This window comes from Fringilla coelebs (assembly GCF_963513975.1).
Source record: "Fringilla coelebs genome assembly, chromosome: 20".
Lineage (NCBI taxonomy): Eukaryota > Metazoa > Chordata > Aves > Passeriformes > Fringillidae > Fringilla > Fringilla coelebs.
Genome location: NC_140046.1, coordinates 4121545 through 4141537, shown reverse-complemented (window position 1 = coordinate 4141537; position 19993 = coordinate 4121545). Strand labels below are relative to the sequence as shown.

The 19993-nt window shown below is 41.3% G+C and overlaps 1 protein-coding gene across 1 annotated transcript in view; it reads left to right on the top strand.

The window, feature by feature from the left end:
- Positions 1 to 19993, top strand: part of TAOK1 (TAO kinase 1) — a 66916-nt gene that overhangs the window by 10877 nt on the left and 36046 nt on the right. The window contains exon 2 of the mRNA XM_084219383.1: positions 17189 to 17415. Coding sequence (XP_084075509.1) covers positions 17284 to 17415 — 132 coding nt within the window. The 5' untranslated portion in view covers positions 17189 to 17283. The remainder of the gene's footprint in view (positions 1 to 17188; positions 17416 to 19993) is intronic.

The window sequence follows — 19993 nt, the reverse complement described above, 5'->3', positions numbered from 1 at the left end:
TACTTTGCTTTATTTCATCATGGTAAAAGCCACTTGCCTGTGTAACTCCTAGCCAGCAATAAAACAGGTATAAACAGGCAGAAAACAATGTAGTATTCAAGGTATCTCTAGAGGGGAACAGTAGCTAAAAACTTTTTAGCATGATTTTTCCCTGGCCTGGAAAGGAGCAGGAGGACTGTCCCCTTCCCCATTTTCATGGGCTGCCCACATGGGTCAGGGGTCTGAAGGGAATATTTGGTTACCTTCAGACCCACTGAGTTTGAATTATCCAGAAGGCACCAGCCAGAAACAGAGCTGGTGTTCTGAGCTGTTTGAGGGAGAGCTGCTTCCCTCCTGTTTAGGTTTTGTTTTTTTTGTAGGTGTGATGTCATCATTCTGCGAGGTCTGCGCCGCCGCGTCCTCCAGGAAAACAAAACAGGGTGACGAGACCTGAATGTCAAATGCAAAAAACAAGCAGATCTGATTCTTCCTATCCTCCCTCCCCCTTTTTCTTTGAAAGGAGCTTTCAAGCTGACTTTATACAACAGGAATTAGCTTAATAGAAAAAGAGAGCAAGAGAAGCAGAGTTATTTCTTTTCAGTTCTTGCTATCAAGTTCTCAAAAATAACTCCTTCCTGCCTTGCTGGAGGATGGGATGCATGTTTTGTGCCAGATGCAATTATAAGGGCACTTCATGAGTATCCACATATTCCTTTCAGAGATCTTTTATCTTTTAATATAGTCTTTCTCTGTTTTTTATTATTTTGGAGATATTTAAATGAACACTGCACAGTGTCTTCTTGCCATGCTTATGTGAATTTCTACCAGGGAACTGTCCCATACATTTGAGGTGTTTGTATAGATATCAAGGTAGTACTAGCAGCAGCCTTCCACCAAGATTACTTTTGGGCCCTGGCCAGAGTCAAGGGAGCAGCCAAAACCAACTGCTGGGCTGATATAACCAGGATGATTTTTATTCAAGCCTTTGGAATTATATTAATATAAGAATGTATTGGAATTTTTCCTTCTTTCTGGGAGCCCTTTTGTGGCCTGGCAGCAGTTGGCTCTCATGCAGCTTGTTAGCTATACTGAGCAGTACAGTTCCTGTAAACATGGATAGGTTTATTCTTTTTCAGGCTAGAGCTTTAGATATTCCCTCATTCAGTTCAGAATGACTTTGCAAAATAATCTGCAGAGAGGCATTTTGAGGCTTTTGGAAGCTCTAAACTGAGTATTGATAGTGAGAGGATGGGCTGGTGGTCTCTGAGAAGCTGTCCAGATGTATTAAGAACTTCTGGGCAGTGAGCAACACTGGAGCTGATATTTTTTGCCCTGTTATGTTCAAGAACCTTAATTACTTCTTGGTTGCTCTTTATAGCTTGTGTCCAAAAAGTAAATAGTGTTTTCTGGCATGGCCTGTTGAGCTCTCAGTAGCTCCCTGTCCAGCTGGGCTGCTCGGGTGAGCTGCATGCATGATGAGGGAGCAGTTCTTGCTTTTTGCTGGTTGGTTGTTAGGGATGTATCTGCCCAAGGTATCAGGAGGTTGTCCTACTTTCCCAGTTCAAAAATCCAAGATCCTTGGAATTTATAAAATGGACACCTGATGTTCCCTTTGTTTATTAGCCAACATGAACAGTCAGAAAATAGCACTTCTTCTAATACAGGAATTGTTGCTTGAAAGTTTGCAGTTGTTTTTTTTTCCTCTTATTTGTCTGTTCCTACTGACAAACAAAAGTCGTAATCCATTATTCCAAACTGCTGAAAGAGGCTTCAAATTGCCAGGTATGAAATCGTGCTGCTTGTTCCGTTACCAGTAGGAAGCGGCATGTGAGATGTTTCAAAACCTACAAAGGAGAAAGTTCTTTGTATGTGTGAATTCAGTATTCACAAAAGGTGTCAGATTGACAGCCATGGAGGTTGTGGAGATGGGAATTTTATTTATCCCTGGAGAAGGTGCAGTGCAGACTGCAGTAGTGCAAAAAGTTCCTGTATTATTCTGCTGTTACACCCTAGCTGTGCCCTTCACAGGCAGCCTCTTGGGGTGAGGAGCTCCTCCTTTCTCTGTGCCCCTTCAGGGAGCTGGCTGACAAAAGGATGTGAGGGTGGTTTTTTTTGTGTGTGATGTGGGTGCTTGTCTCCTGAAATCTAAAGAGATGTGGAAGGAATTTGATAGCATCTACCTCTAAACAGCCACTGGAGCAGAGACAGCCTTCGGCCCCCATGTTCTCTGACTGGAGGCAGGCTGAGTCTCGAGGGAGAAGATGTTAGTGGTCATGATTCTGGTATTCAGCAACTTAGCTGTTCTTCTGCAAAGATTTACCGCTCTAGTATTGAAACTCTAATGCAGCCAACTACTTCTACTTTGTCTGAAAATGTTTGATAAGTTCTCCCGGGGAATGGGAGGTTCTTCTCTAGGAGGTGTCATGTAAGAGGAGTGTGATAAGAATTGTCCATTTGCCGAAGTGGAGGAAGAATATCAAGCCCTTTTTCTGAGGGGGGGGGGAAACCAACCAAACAAACAAACACAAACCCAACACCAAAACAAACCAGCAGGTGACAGATTTTTGAACATTTTTACCACCTCTCTGGCAGGATCCCTTGTGCCACTGCTCTCTTGGAACTGTTCTTGTGACTGTCCTTCTTCCCTGATGCTTTGATTCTTCACATCTTGCTAGAGCCAGGCCCCTCCTGTCACATATTTGCAGACCATTTTAAGGAGGCCCTTCAAACCATAGAGCTCAGTCCTGCTCCAGCTGTGCTGTGTGGTTATTGCTCTGGGTAGTGGCTTTAATCATCTGCAGCTCCCATCCTTCATTAGATGGCGTGATTGTGTGGCTCTGAGCAGTGTGGCTTAGCTTGGACCAAATCACTGATTGCCTTCAGATCAGCAGCTCCTGGAGACAGCCAGCACAAGCCAGGCCAGGACACAGCCTTCCAGCCCACTCCCTGCCAGCAGGAATGCTTAAGGAGAAAAATAAGATAAATTTAACTGGCTTTTTGTTTGCAACACTACTCGTTTATGTCTCCTGAAGATCAGTTCAGTCTTGGAAAAGTCACCTGTTGGAAGCTTCCTGCCTCACTTCCTGGAAAAGCTGAGGCCAAAGTCCTTGGAACAGGCAGGACAATCTTGTTTTGAGGAAGTCCAAGTGTGAGAGCTGGTTCCGCCATATCTCAATTAACCTTCTGTTTAAATGCACAGAAAATAGTTTTGTCCATTGACTGAAGCAGTCAAATTATTGTTCCCCTCAGCTAAAGGGTAGGAGTGGAAATGGTTACTAATTATTTCTTTTTCATTCATTTGCTTTTGTGAATGATTGCTGAGAACAGCTGGATTAAGTGGCTTTATATGTGAGCACACAAAGAACTTGAAATATAGAGGTGTTTGGATTTGTGCTGTTGAAATAGAGCAATTTCTGATTACAGTTTTCTGTCACATTTAGGATGGATGTGTTTCTACATAAGCTGAAATTGCCATTCCAGCCTTAAAATGCTGTAGCACTTGGTAGATGCATAAAAGTGGCTTAAGGTCTTTCCTCCACTCTTCAGACCAGAAAAAAGTTCTGCATTTCTTACTTGAGAGTTGAAGAGTCGGTGTACTAGAGCAAATTTGTTAAAAATACTGAGTTAACCCAGGTAGAATGAATCTTGAGAATTAAACCTGCTTTGTGGGCTGTATTTATAAATTGTTGTTCCAAGTATTTGCTTCAGGTGCAGATGTTGACCTACCTCTTTCATCCCTTGTGTTCAGGACAATTAGTAATACTGCCAAACCAGAAAAGATACAGATAATTTTTTAAAGCAAGTTCTTGGAGAAAAGGCATAGTCATTTTCCTTCTGTGTGTGCAGAATGATGTATCAGCTCAGCCTTTTTCTCTAGTGGAGAGGCAGTCATGCACAAGGATGTCTATATCCATGGTTTGATGGACTTTTTAGGAAACTTGTAAGGAGTGATGTGCTGAATGTTCTGGGTGTGTTCCACTGCAGTGGATTCATCTCCTGACTCCACAGTGCTTGCAGGTGCTGGTGTTCAGGGAAAGCACAGCTCTGTGCATGTGTCTTCCTCCTAGCAATTTATTTATGTGTATAAAATAATGCTATAGGCAGGTAAAGTATAAAGGTTAATTTGTTTATGTTAAGTTCCATCAAGATGGAGACTCTGTATTTGCCAAGCACTTCCTTAAATGCGGGTGTGTTCCCCAGTGGGACCCATCTTTGCAGTGCAGTGGCAATAAGAGGGTGAACCAGCACTGAGTGTTGCTGAGGCATTTTGCAGCTCCTAGTGCTGGAGCAGGCAGTTGACCCTGGAGAGCAGCAGAAGATGCTCCAGCCCTGGACTGTGAGAGATCAGAAGGACTTTTTCCTGCAAGAAAGGCTCCTCTTTTTTCCAGTTCCTAGACTGTCAGGAATCTGTCCTGTGTTCAGTGAATCATTCCTGGAGAGCACTCAGGCAGTGTGGAGGAGGAAAATGCCTGGTGTGAATGCAGGAGGTATAAAAGTCAGATGAGAGGGGAGAGATAAGAATATGTCAGGACAGAGTGCAGTGAAACTGGGACTGCAGAGGGGTTGGAGAGAAAGGAGTTGGAGCTGATGGAGAACTGGAGCTGGAGGTTTGCAGGAGAGGTGACTTGGGAGCCTGGGGAAATGGGGAGGGAGGCAGCAAAAGAAGATGGGTTGGCAAGGGAGATGGCAGTCTGAATTCTGACACTTTCTAATTTTGGAATGCTTGCCTTTGTAACCTTAATAATTTTGTTCTAATACACCAGATACAAAAATTGCATTATATGTTCTGAGAAATTTGGTTACTATGGTAATGGGTATATAAGTACATAAGAGATGAGATGTCAGCAATCAGAACAGCTGTAATGTAGCACACAAACCTGTGACTACCAGAATTTGGGAAGCAGGCCCTCACAAACTTCTCCTGCTTTAGTCTCATTTCTCACTGCCAGGATGTGTGTTCCTGTGTGAAAGTGACATCAGAGCTTCTACAACAAATCTTCCTGGGTTTTAGAATTATTATATATAAAGATATGAAATAGAAAAATATAGTTTATCAGTTAGAAATGGAAAGATGCAAAAGATTTGAATATGTCCCTTGATACCATGGTGATTTTTAAACTTTAGTGCTATATATCTAGGAAATAAGCAGATGTGGGAAATGGTGGTGGAGGATTAAAAAAAAACAAACAAAAAAGCTTCATTTGGGACAGATGTGAGGAAGGGCTGTTAGGATGGTCTGGGAAGTCAGTTCTCTCTCCTGCATCATAAAGGGAGACAAAACTGGCTTTTTTCAGCTAACAGGCTTAAGGGGGACTGTTCTATCTCTCCTTGTGCTTATCCCTCAGTATTGAAAAAGGAAGAAAACTCTCTAAACACTAATGCTGGTGTGGGAAAAAGAGTAAGGCAGTGTAAACTTAGAGTAATAAATCTGTAAATCAGTCTTAATCAGTTCTTAATCTTAAATTGGTTCCTAATCAAAATAGGAGTGGGGTTCTGGAGCAGCCTTGTAATCAGAGTAGTGGTTTTGAGAAGTTCTCAGGAGTTGGTTATTATTTGATGATTAGATTCTATTACAAAGTTGCTTAAAATAGCAGGAGCAGGACTTAATTGGACCTTCAGTCCTGTGATCTTAACAATTCAGTTGAGACATCCTCTGTATATCTGAGCCACAAATTGTTTTTGTATTAGTTAAAATGAGCGTTTTCCCCATAAAAGCAGAAAAAACTCATCAAATTAAAAGGTTATGCTTGTTATCTTAATACTTACTGAGAACTATTTTTTGTTTTAAGTGAAAAGCTTAAAGAGAAGGGATTCAGGCCTTGCAGAAACCAGTGGAGAGGCTTTTCTTCTAGTAGGTAGAATAGTAAAAAAAGGGGATTTTTAAAATTTGTTTTTGTTTGGTTTTGGTTGTTTGCCTCTTCCCCTTGTTGTATGCTGTGTAGGAAATGGTTCTGCCTAGTCATGTGAAGACGAAAAAAAATAACCTGAGCTGGAGTAAAGCAAATTGCCAGGACTTCGGGGAATTCCAGCAGGAAAGGAGGTGCTCACGGGCTCTAGAAACGTGTGACATAATTGCTCATTAAAGCTATCCCATTTATGGGTACAGATAATCTGGTAGCACAGATTTAACAGCTATAAAAGGTTTTAAACTCTTTTGAAGCTGAAATATGTTTGAACCCCTTTTTGAATGTGCTTTAAGTTACAAACATAGGTGAGCAGCTATAAATCCTTGCTGCACTGCCGGTGTCTGTGTGCTGCAATGGGTTGGTCACTCCTAAAGAACAGAATAATCTTTCACTGGTCATCTGTTCTGACAGGGCTTTTCTGCCTGTGCCCAGTGCTGAAGGGCCACGGCACACATGCACTATCCTAGAACCTCTCCTTATTTCCCTGCAGCCTTTCAATAAACCTTTTTTCTATTTATGATAGTAATCCTGTATTTTATAAAATCCTATGTTAAAAGAACTTGACCTTTTTCATAGCAAGGTGTTTTGGTGGTGCTTGTTTGATCCTAGAAGAATAGCAGCATAAAAATTGTCATCTAGGTTCTGATACCTCGCCTGTCTGGTCCTATCTGCTGTCCCTGGCAGTGGTGACAACCTGGGTGCTTTGGAAGCAGTGCCAGGAGCATCGAGGAATACCTTACCTGACCTGGCTGAGGATGTTCTTACTCCTGTAAATGTTTGAAAAGCAGTTGCTGGTTTAAAAAGCAGTGTTTCTGTCTCTTGGGCTCAATGCCTCACAGTCATTTCTGCAGGTTAATTTTGCTGTTTATACTTTGATTGGTTGAATTCCTTTGCTGTGTTATAAACATGTTGCTCTTATAGTTAATGGCTTCTCCTTTTGTTTTTGGAGTCTGAGCACTTATCATGTCATTGTTATTTATGATTTTTAACTACTCTTACACCTTTTCTGCTCAAGCTTAGTCTTTTTAGGCATTTGCAACTTCCCATTTCTAAGGCTTTTTTTACTGTACTTCCATTTTACTGCTATATGTGAATGAAGAATAATCTCCAGCCATGGCAGAGACTTCAAGTACTGTCAGAAATTCTGTATTATTTTTCTGATTGATTCTTCATCTTTTTTTTTTTTAAATCCAGTCTGAAATTGTCTTTGGCATAATTGTGCAATAATTTCTTCTGAGTTTTCTGCAGCAGGCTCAACTCCTGAGTTATGTTTACTTTAAGAGTAGATGTTTGCTTTATGGTTCTTTACTTTTTTGACCTTTCATCTCCTGTCTTTTTGCTCATTCGTACTCTTTTTTAAGGTACTTGTGTAATTTTTGATGCTGTCAGCTGCCCTAAATAAAACTTGTCATGTACCTTTCCCTCCCATCCAGATCTTAATGGATGGATTCCATTCCATTCCATTCTTGTGCTGGATTCACACATTATCTGTGGTCACTCTGGTTGCAAGAACCTTTTCTCTTGTTCAAAATGTAATTAATTATTATCTGACCTCTTACTTTTTATAGTTTTGTATCAGTTCAGAGGTGATGATTCTGTTCTCCACCTATGACTAATTCTCACAGTAATTTTCTGTACTTTTTCCACTTCTGTTTGAATATTCTTTTGAGTTGTTCTGTTCTTTTAATGACATATAGTCTAGTGCATAAATGGTTCGTTTTCTGCTTCTTAGTGTAGCACAGTCACCAAGTGATTAGCATGTTGCTCCCACTAATTAATAGTTCAGTTAATTCTTCTGTTCAGTTTGGTTGCAGCCGTTGTTGGGAGCTTCTGGAGCAGCAGCAGCTGCTGGAAGGGGACAGCAGCTGTGACAAAAGCTGAACGTCACTCTGGAGCTACGTCAGACTTTAGGGCAGCTGCTTACTCGTCCCCATAGGTCAGTAATGTTTAATTTAAGTGTTTATGGAAGGACCAGCTGTCTTGGTCTGTGACAGCACCTTACCTTACACCCAGTTATCTTCTTTGTGCAGGTTATTTACTTTCTCTCCTGTTCCCTTGTTCTCCTGTGTGGCTTTTTTCAGGCTGGGCAACTGCCCAAGGCTTCTCGCTGTTGGTTTGTAAGATTGTTCCTACAGAATCTCACAGAGTTCTCCTGGATTTTTCTGTTTCTGTTTGGCTTTATTTTCTGCCTCAGGTTCTTCCTACTGGTATCAGTTTTGCCAGGTTTATACTTGCTCAAATAAGAATCTGATCTGTGGACTGGAGGGTTGGACACAGCTTATTGCAGGAGTGGGAGTGTTCTTCTGCACTCCAGGGAATTACTTTGCAAGCTCAATTTAAACTTTTTTTTTTGTTTGTTTTTTTACTGATTGACCAGAAAGACTTTGAATTGCTTTCTTTCAGGCCTCTTTTCAAAAACTATGGTGATACTGCCACTTTTTAATTACTTCTTTTCTCAAGGGTAATTATCTATGTTGTGAGCTTCAGAAGCTTATTTCTGAGTTATTTATGCTGAATCCAAAATAGCTAATTTGCTTACGTTTACTCTATTTATTGTTCTGGGACAGAATTGCTTAGGGGTCAAGAAAAGGTTTCTTTAAACTCAAGTCCCATTAGGATATCTGACTAATTTTTTTTATGGGCAGCTGGAGTTTCCCAGTATTTTTGCCTCTAGACCTAATTGACTCTCATCAACTGGCCTCTTGCTAACCTCTTCCTGGCCAGTGTGCTGCCAGCACAGCATCTCCCACACTGGGTCCCTTGTAACATGTGCTCCTTGGTTGGAGAGATGTGGCCATGGAGAGCTGGCTGTAGGTGATGCACTCACAGAATGTTTGTTAATGTGATGCTTTACATTAATAAAGGAGGATTTGGCAACGACTGTGAACTTACTGAATTGCAAAAGAAGGGGGACAGAAGATTTCATTTTTTTCCAGTTGCCTTCCTCATAGCTTTGCTAGCCTAAGGAATCACTAAATTTAGAGCTGACCTTCTTAATAAATGTACCAGAACTATCACAAGCAAAGACATCCAGGAGATATTAGTGTTGAATATGTCAAGGAATGGTGAACACTTCTTGAACTTTCATAGCATTGGTCTTTGAGAAATGAACGTTGGCTCTTCTTCAGCTGTTCTGTAGGTCCAAGTTTTGATCTTGTGGGGTATTCTGCTTTAAATCGTAGGGGGAAAAAAGCAAGATTGTTTTTTGCATTAATTTTTCTCAACTGCATTGTTATTGTCTTATATATGTTGTTTAAGTGGTAGGGTCAGTAGTACATTTGGTGTGAGTGACATTGTAAACATTGCCAGTTAACAAAACCAGTATTTTCAGTAGTACAGGTAGTGTTAGGAATGTTTGTGTTTGCTTATAAGTGACATATGAAAGTTGTCAAAAGAGATTTAGTTTGTTCAGAATATCTTGTCTTTAACACAAGGATACACTTACCCAGTTAGTTATATTTTAAATAGAAATAGAAAACTTGAAAGATTGTGAAAATAATTAAAAATAAATATTTACACCTAGCCCAGAAACACAGATCCTGGGCTTGTCAGAGAAGGTTTGGGAAATACAACTTTCTGACCCTTTTGTTAGTAACATTCCTGGAAAGTAAACACCCAGAGCAGAACAGCTCAGCTGGATCAGAAAGTGTGCTGGAGTAAGTAATTCAGGGAGTTGATGATGGACATTTTAGTGTCAGAATCTTGAGAGGAAATCAAAGTAAGGCACAGAGTCTACAAGTACATGTATAAGAGAAATGCAAGGAGTGCTCGAACATCAAAGTGTCTTCCTGAGGCTATTCTGTGAAAAAGTATAATGAAAGAAAAAAACAGAGGTAGAAAAGCAGAGAGAGAAAGAAAAAAACCTGCAAAGAGTTTTTTTCAGGATAGAACCATTCCTCAAAAATCTTTTAAAAATAAATTGAAAAGGGAATCATAGTAATGGTAGGCTTGTTCCTTGTCAGATGAAGAAAGAAGGACTGAGTGGGGAAGAAAAGCCTGTTTGAACTTAGTTGCTCACACAGACAAAAAATTGCAAGAATTCACTGTAATATCCAGGTGCAGATTCATCTTATCCTTCTAATCTATTCCTTCTAGAAATACCTAGGTGAGGGAATGTGAAAGATAAAGGGGACAGCATTTCATGCCTGTTCTTTGCTGAACTCCTATGGAGAAGGTTCTCTGTTCCTGTGCAGGAAGCAGAACTTTGTTTCAGAGGTGTACATGGGGTTAGGGACCATCTGAAGTGCCCTTGCTGCTATAAGTCAAGTGATGGAAGTGTCCAGTGTGGCTCTAAGATCTCACCTGCTTCAGGCTTAGGCAGCAGAAGGGTCTCCTCACCTGGAGATGAAATTATTCTGTTTTTCCCCTTCCCCTGGAGACTGGCAGAAAGCAAAGGAAAATCTCATGTACATGAGCTTGGAATGAAAAGCAGGGTGGAAGAGAATCTCAGTGGGGCTTCCCATGTTCCACAGGTACCTTCCACAATCCAGTTTGCTCATCCCATTCCAGGTGGTTTTATTCTGCTTGTAGTTGGCATTATTTTAGGATGATCAGTTTGGTGACAGCTTTTTGGATATTTTTCTGAGTATTTAACATTTTTCTAACAGTTTCGTGTAGAATGTCATTCATCTGCATTTCCCTTTTCCTTTGTGACTGACAGCCCTGGTGGATCCAGTGTGGAGAACAAGTGTGCTGAAAAGAATGATTTTAAGATCATTAAGAGAAAGGCAAGTTCATTACTTTGTCAGCATTTTTTTGTCTGAGCTGCAGCTCACGACTCAGTGGTAAAAGTAAGTTAGCAGGATCCCAAGGGAGATGTTCCTGAGTGCCCTTTGTCCCCTTTGCAGGGCATGGGAGAAATTAAATGCCCCTTACTGCATCTCCAGCCTTTTCTTGTTTCATTTCTGGGTTTTTTTTGGTTTTGTTGTTTTGTGGTTGTTTTGTTTGGTTTTTTTTTTCCTTAATTGCCACTCTAGGAAAAATTCCAAATTGCAGAACTAGGAGGAGAAAAAAATAGCATGTTGTTAGCTTGGTGGGAGAGGCTTAGCCAAGTGCACAAGGAGTCTGTGATATGGGGTTTTGCATGAGTCAAGGGACTACAATTCCTGTCTGTTCTGGGAGGTTTGAGGTGCTGATGGACCTTCCATTGTGACAGTCACTGGAGCACAACTGTCTTGATGCCATCTGCCTGGGGTCACTGAGGGTGGACAGGAAGCTGATTTTGAGCTATTCAAGGAAACAGCCACCTTCTGCTGTGAGCAGAGTAACTCTTCTTCCATGTGTTCAGAGCATGTTGAGGCCCTTGAGAATTACTCTGCTTTTGTCAGAACAGGAAAAAAAGGGCTGGCTGGGTGGAGCAGAGCCTGGGTTAAAAGAGGTTTGAAGAAATGCAAAGCAATAAAAACTGGTTGGAGAGATGTGTATATAGTTTTGACAAGCTTGCTGGAGGGATGAGTGTGGTGCAGTGATCAGGAATGTGCTTTCCCAGGAATCATGGAGGACCTGATGAACCTGAGTCCCTCTGTGTTTGCTGAGCTGTGCAGAAGGATGGGTACAATCTTGAATCTGACAGTATCACGCTGGCTGCAGGTTCCCTAAATTTCAGAGGAGCCAACAGGACTCCTACTGTCTGTGTCCTTGTGGAAAGGCCCCACCACTGGCTGGCACTTGGCTTTGGGAACAGTAAATAAAGTGATGGGACCTGTAGTGGGTAATTCCTGCCCTTTGTCTTTCTGGGTAAGGTAACTCCATGCATAGAATTTGTCAGGCTGAAATTTTAAAGGCTGATTGAAATGCAGATCATAAAATTAAGTCAAGGGTAAGTGGCATCATTCCTAAAGTCAGATATATCAGCATTGCCTGATGTTTGTTCATGTCTTCTGATACTGGAGCTTCATCAACTTTTCTGCTGTCTTCCCATGAACTGTACAGCCCTTCCACTTCCCATTCCAGGTTAAATTCTTACTTTTCTTAGAGTGCTTTCATCTTTTTTGTATTGCAAGCTTTTATTCTGAGTTTATAGAAATGAGGAGTGATTTGTCTGCTGCTTCCAAAAGAATTTGTGCTTTCAGGTCAAGTATTCAATACTACAGAGAAACTTTTAAAATTCATTATTTTAAACATTCTTATAATCTGATCATTCTTTAGGCATTCTTATCATCTAGCTCTTACTTCAAGTGCAATTGCAAGTAAAAGAAAAAAAAAATTGAAAGTCAGTTCTTCCAATAGTTTTGGTTTATCATATTTAGGATAGTTGTGGAAATTTTCAGTGTCAGCTGGAAGCCATTCAGGAAATTTTTAATAGTGTGTTGAGAGGATAATTTAATCTCAGCTTCATACACTCCCTGGATCTGACCCATATGCAAGTAACAGAAAATCCCTTTTCCCATTTTTGATAGTTGTATGAAGACACTCATTCCCCATCTTATTTGATGCTTGCACATTAGATCACGCCAGAAAAAATTACACTAAGATTTAGCAACTGTTTGCACTACCAGCAGTGCAGATTCTTAAAAAAATCTAAATATCCGTTTCTAAATGATGGGTAGTTGTTTTTTAGTGGTGTGAAGGGTGTTTTTGTTGGTTTTTTTATTACTTTGAATAAGAAGATCTGCAAAGAACCAGTAGCTTTTGTGTTGAATATTCACTTTTTAGTCTTTGCTGTTAGTGTCAGCTGTGAAGATCATAGGGGCTGTAACTGGTCTCCTGCTTGGTTTGTTTGTTTTTAAAGTGTCATATATATTCAATGAGGGAAAAACACAGTGTAGCTATGTTTGACAGCAGAGAGAAGTTTTTATAGATGTTACTGTGCTAAGTGTATGGGATACCAGATGACTATAACATAAAACAAGATTTATGTCTCAGACTGTAAATAACTGTGTTTATAGTTCAGTAATAGAGGACAGCTTTCCTGTTGGCCTCCATAACTATTGTGGAAGTCTGTGTGACTCTTCTTCCCAGTGAAATGGGGAGACAAGGGATGATGGATGCAGAAATCTGTTTGTTGTTTCCATTTTGTGCTCACATGGTATTTGTTTAGCTCTGGTTTTCATATTCTTGTTGGATGTGTAAGTTCCTTGAGATGTCATTTGTAGGGACAAAGCTTGCTGCTCTTCAGTGCTAATCATCTACAAGCAAGTGTGGGGTGTAATTTGGTTTCTGCAAACTTTTGAACCGTCTTAAGGAACTGAAAATGCTGTTCTGTATCTCATAGTTCTAGTCACTGTCACTCACTGATTTGGTCTGAATGGGAACTTGAGAAATAATATGGACAGGTGATAATCTCAATGTGTGATTGCCTTCTCTTCTGCAGGGAAGGCCAAGCACATTCTCTTAGTACATTGGTGTATATTACCTGACAATGGGTATCTGTGACACTGACAGCTGTCAGAGAGTTTAGTGTAGTGTGGACAGATTTTAATTTCTCTGAGGTCTCTGTAGCATTAGACTGAAATATGCATTTTAGTTATGGCAACTGACCATTTCGAGCTTTGCTTGTTCTACTCTGCAGCATCCCAGGGGATGTTAGTCACAGGGGTGGGTCTTAACTTCAGCTTGAGATGACATGGCAGAGGCAGAAAACTCCAAAGAGAACAGGTCTTATCCCGTCCTCATCTTCAGCCTTCTTGTGTCAGAGGTTCAAGGGGTGTGTGTGTACCTTTAATGTAGCCATAATTACAGGGATGTAACATCTTATCGATTCATAGACTTTTGTGGATGTGTGCATGTGGTTTCTGCTAACTGATAGTTGTTCAGATGAAAGTAATTTGATAAAACATTTTGGCCTGTAGTCAGTGTCATTTACACCAGTAATGGTAGCCACTAAGTGTAGTGAGTTCAGACTACTGTGTGGAAATAGAGCTGGGCCAGTCCTGTGCCTTGGTCATTCCCTGGTTTGCTTTGAATCTTTCTCACATTCCTACACCACCTTATTGGTTAAGAGGGAAGTCCTGGTAGTTGTGTTTATGCAGTGCAATATTCTCTTTTCCTATGAGTGACACCTAGGAAAAAATGTGGGTTTATTTTTTCTAATTTTAGCAGCCTGCAAGGTGGCCAGTAGGTAGTCACACAAAGTCGGAGGGTGCTGTATCCTGTTTGTAGTGCCTGTCCCTTGGCCAGAGCCAGGATCCAGCCACCTGATCTGATCTGATCTAAAGTGAGATGATCAGTTCCATCCACTGGGAACAATTGTATTTAACAGTATAGCTGCACCAATCCAAAAAGCCTGTAGTGAATAGACTGCACTGGTGGAAGAATGTAAAATACCCAAGTGCAACTTGACTGTACTTCAGAAAACCAGCTGCCTGCTGGTATGTGATTTAATTTTCAGGGCAGTTTAGTTGTAGGGTTGATTTTTTTGTTTTAATCCTAAGTCTCGCCTGTATTTTTAATACACTTAAAATAATGCAATGGCTGCTTTGTGTGCCACTTCTCCTGCTTTCCATTTCCCCACAGCATTCAGGTGTCATTACTGCAAGGCAGGAGGCAGAGCTCTGCTGCTGGCACTGCTGGGCTTTGGCAGGCAGTGCCTGTTGTCTGGGTAAAAAGAAGAGGGAATTTAATATTGTAGCATCCATAAAAATTGGAGCACTTCATTAAGCGAAACTGCGTAAAGCTTTCTTATGGATGGAATTTACATTAATGCATTTTACTGCTCCATCTGAGGAGATCAAATGATAAGCACAGTGTCATGTACACGTTTGTGACTATTCTGTTAAATAGATTTTAATACTCGATAGTTTTTTGTCTCATGCATTTCAAAGCAGCAATTATTTCCAAGGATAAAGATAATGAAATTTTTCTTGATGTTCTCAAGAATAAAGGGGAATAAAGTGTATTTTAAGGTGTATCACGGTAGGTGAGGAGCTCTGCTCTGTCCCATCCCACGCCTGTGTGTGTGTTGTCAGTGGGCCTGGTAGGAGTTTCAGCTGCAGGAAGAAGTGTTCCTGTTGATGACATTTCAGAGGCATGCTCAGAAAGGACGCCAAGAACGAGTCTGGTGGCTGGTTTGGCGTGGGGGGTCGCTGGGGAGGGGGAGAAGGCTGTAATCCATCTCAGCTGCGGGCGCAGGGGTTTTCCCCTTGCGCTGGCTCTCACACGCACGCTCGCTCACAGGGACATGTGACTTTTGGCCATATTAGCAGGTTTATCCAAGCCTAGCCCCTCTGACTAACAGATGTAGGGAAAAGGGCATTCTGGGATTGCAGCAGTTGCTTTTGAACAACAATGTCCTTTTTGTAAGAATCTGATGCTTCTTAAAAGATGGAACATGACATCATTACCGTCGATCCAAGAAACATTCCTTCAATAATACTGAGTGTGCTCTGGTTATCAGCTCCCTTCCCCCAGCTCCTTTCTCTTGCTTTTCTGACATGCTTTTTGTCTATTGTTTTGTTGGGGGCTGTAAATGTGAAACAGTTGTCTTTCAGTGTTATGTGCTTGCTAGAACTGGAATCAAGTGGAATATTGTTGATATATGAAAAAGAAGGAAAAATAACAAAACCCCCAATTTTCCTCCAGCTTTTATAAATGTAGTGTGCTTCAGGTATGGGCTGAGCTCGAGCTAATTATTTCCCTTCCCACACGGTATTAGTTATGGTGTTATGCAAGGGAAGGTGGGGATATCGCAGTCCCGCTCCTGTACATCCCACTCGGCCTCCCTGGCAGCTGTGTGCAGATGCTGGTTGTTCCAAGGCTCCTGCAGTGATCCTGCATCATAGGAAACGTGTGAGTGCTCAGCAGTGCAGTGTGGCAGAGTTGTGAGCAGCTGCATATTTTCTGTAAGCGTGTATATGTTCTTCTCCTTGGTCCACCACTGGGATTTCAGTGTCAGCTTTTCCTTCTCCCCTGAGAGCGGGCTATCATGGAAATGCATTCTAGGTTGCATTATAAATCTCTTTGAATGCTGACTGCTTGGAGGAAAATGCTGGATTTTGCTTCCCTTCTGTGCTTTCTCTCTCCCATGTATGTCTTCCTCAGAAAAACTGGAGACTCCTATGGAGTTTACAGCCAGGTACATCTCAGCTGTGTTTCACAGCCAGGCTCTGCAGCAATGCTGGGAGGTCTCTAACAAGGAGCAGGCAGGCTGTGGCACTTGCACATGCTTCAACTCTCCAGAGAAGAGAACCACTGAGCACAAACATGCAGGAATATGTCTTTTTCCATCCTTGCAGGAATTGCTCTGCAGGGACTGGAAAACAAATGATTCATTGATGGTCTAGAGGCTTGGAAAAAGGTGGAGTTTATAGTGTCCAGAAAGGGAGGAGTAATTGACAGGGCCTTCTGATGTGTTGTTTAAACTCAGGCTTGTTGTCTTTCACATCTTCCTAATGGAAATAAACCTCCAACTTTTTTTAAAAACAAATTTGAGATACGAAATAGAAATAAAAAAAGCACAAGCCAGACAGATTTTTTTGGAAAGAAGAGAGATGTGTGATTAACTGTTTGCCAGTGACAGAATTGTTTTTATTAGTTATAATTTACAGGGATTTGATAGGAAATCCGAATACCTCCCTTTAAGAGGAAGAGAAAAGGACTTTTTATTTATAATGGTTTTTTGGCATCACCTGTTGTAAAGATATAGTAAGATTTTAGCACAACTTAACAGTATACTTTTCTTTTGGATAGATTCCAAGACACAAAGCTTGTAGTAAATGGAAGTGAACTCATGGTGCAGACAGAAAGAATTTTATACATTCCCAGTTGTGTCTGAAGTTGCAAGTTCCTCTGAAGAAAGTGTTTGCCAATGGCCTATTGTCCATTGTCTCATATGCCAATCACAATTTCAGTGTGTGTTTGCCTCTGCTGAAGCAGAGAGAAGGAGGAGCAGCGGGTGTGGAATTGGGTATCTCCTGTTCTGGGTGCTGTTTCTCTGAAGAAAGGGCTTGCAAATAAACCTCTGAAGAGCAGGCACTTTGTGATAGACATCACAAAACCCAGACAATTTTTTAGGACACAGTGGGTGTAACTCTTCAGAGGGAGGATGTCACATTAATGTGGACTCGCTGATGATGAACTGGTTGTCGCTGTAGGTCAGAGATTCTGTGGCTGCTCTGCAGGTGATCGAGCAGATGCTGGAGCATGGAATGCGCCTCATGTTGTGTTTTGATTTTGGTTTCTGTCCTAGCTGAAGTGCTTGACTGGTGTCACAGTGGGGCTGTGACATTATCCCAGCACACTGGGTGTGTTCCTTCATGCACCAGGGCTGCTTGATCTGGAGGAAGCGGAAGCTGCTTTGCTGTGGCTTGTTTCGGGCTCTTTGAGCAGAGGATAATCAGTGAAGAATTGCAATCTTTTTCTTGCAGTAATCCATGCTGAAGAGGCTCCATTCATACAGATGAGCCAAGGGTTGAAGCAGCACTTTAAACCCAGATAGTCGGTCGGCTGACTGCCCAGCAGGATGCCATCAACCAGCCGAGCGGGCAGCCTGAAGGACCCCGAAATTGCAGAGCTCTTCTTCAAAGAAGATCCAGAAAAGCTCTTCACAGATCTCCGAGAGATTGGCCATGGAAGCTTCGGAGCAGTTTATTTTGTAAGTAGCACCGTGACTGGTGAATTTTAGCTGTGTTTCTTTTAAACTGTGGGTGTAGACTTTTTTGAACATAATGAGGAAAAGAAACTAACTGCTGTGACTTTTTTTGTGTGGTGTTTGGGGCAGAGATGTTATCTTGTGTGTCTGTACAGTCTCAATCCTTTCACAAACTTGCAGTCTCTGCGAAGTGTTTGCATACTAAAAAAACCCTGGAAAGTTTATCCTTGCCCTTTAGGTGCATCATTATGTTGCAAGCAGGGATTTATGTGCAAATTAAAACGTGGACTTCTGCTCCATCAATTCTGACTGGCAGTGCACTTCTCCTGTTCTGATCAACTCCTTATCACCTCTTGTTCCTTGAGAGAAATTGAGTTCTCTTCCTCTTCGTGCATACCCCGAGGCTCCCTTAAAGCCATTCTTTATGTTTGACACCTGAGTGTTGGTGCTTTTGTTGTCATTTGTCCTGTCACATCCATTCCTACTGCAGGCAAGAATCCCAGTATCCATCTGCATAATACTTACCTGACATGAACGGGATCCTCATGGCAACCTCATTGCAGCTTGCTGGGTGCTAACCAAATATTGTGGGGCCTTCATTAAAAAACACTTTCCTCAGAAAACCTTTTCACGTTTATAATTATAGGAGGTGTGGCCAAACCTGCCAGTTTTCCTTCAGAAAGCCATTTGTGTCACTATTTTATGAGATGCCTATTCAGTGTTAATAATTGCAGCAGACCATGTTGGGAACCTTCCAGCACAAATTTAATGCAGCACAGATGAACTAATTAGGAAAAGCTTCTTAATTTTGTTCCCTGCTTAAAACTATGAGCCACCACTGTCTGGGAACAGATCTGGGGGAGGAGGTGTTTTCTAAAGAAACAATACTCACCTGTGGCCTTAAATTCACCTCACTTTGGTTAAAGAGTGAATATCAAGGGAGGGAACTGACAAATCTGTCTTTCTGCTGTGTGGAAATATTATTGAAGAAATATTATGGAAGGTTTTTGGAACACTGTGTCTTGCACGGACCACACAGATATGGAAACCCATAATGCAGCTGCAGATAGGCTGTGAGCTGGAAGCAAACAGCATTCCCAAACGCCAGCAGGAGGCTGCCATGGGGTATTTGTAGCCTGCCTGAACTTTGTCCTCGTGGTAAGGGCTGATGGCCCATTACCAGCATCATCTCCAAAGCAATTGCAACTCAGAGGCCATTAATTTCTAGCCATTCTTTCTCTTTTTCCCCCACCATTTTAAATCACCAGTTCATTATAGATCGGTATTTACTCACTATAGAGTGCAATTACTTGCTGGCGTTTGGATTGTGCTTCTTTGTCAGAAAGTACCTCCGATTTGGCACTTGCATAAACACAAGTCTAAGCAGTGCATCACACAACCCCAGCCCAAGTTGGGGCTTCATTTTTGTCAAGAGAAGGTTTCTGATGAAGACACTCTATTGCTGTTTCTGTGTTAGGAAGTTTAAACCTGTAAGTTTTGTGTTGTGTCTTTTTATTACTAATGGTTCTGAGATGTTGAATCTGAAACTGTTCCTTGCAGTGTGCCCCATCCTTCAAACAGAAGCCCAAAAGATCAGAGAGACAACATGGAGAGGGAAATTTAATGTGAATTAAATAAGCATGAAGAACTAAAACATAGGGGAGTCTGTCTCTTGGGTACTTTATTCCTCTGTTAAGCTAGAAATAAAACTTCTTACGTTTCTTAACAAAATTTTGATTCTGCTATTGCAAACAATTAAACTTTCTCTAATTAACTCAATACTGGATTATAGTTAATAACTGCTTTAAATGATATTACTGAACCCAGTGACATACTCCATTCTTCTCTGTGCATACTTTGCCTGTATCAATGCTGAAGCTACTCTGGTCACCAGATGTTGATCCTTTGTGTGGAGTTTTTGGAAGAAAGCAGGATATATGTGCATACATGTCTGCCATAAGACAAGCCTTGCTCATTGGGATGGTTAAAGGGAGCTGGCTTTGCACATCCTCCTGGCTTTTGTCTAGGAATTGTTTTTCAATTATCCAAGATCACAGAGAAACTAAAAAAAGCAAATACAACTCTGTGATTTTAATAATTCTGGGGTGTCAGCCAGGACAGTTCTTCCTCTCTAGGACTGTAGGTGTTCAGCAAACTCTGTCAGGTATTGTTTGCTTGGGTTTTCTGATGCAAAGCATCCTCTCTCCAGGCAGCTTTCATGGCATACAGCCTGCACCAAAAAATGTGGTTGATAAATAGATGTGGGGGTAATTACCCAATAGAAAATCCATATAATCCTGGAATCTCCCCTACCTTATTTAAAATAGAATTTAGTGTTTCACTGATAGTTGTACTCATCTTCCTTCCCTTTTACCAGTGATCCCACCAATGGGTGATATATATTGATCTTGCTCCTGTCTCTTTGTTTCTGCTGCATCCTTCATAGCAGAAAGTTCCTTTTATTTTTTTTTCCTTTTATAATTGATATGAATTTTGCTGGTTCACCTCATGGTTTTAGTTTCTTAGAAACTGCAAGTCTGGCACCTCTGAATCATTTTTGGTATTATCCTTACCCTACTCC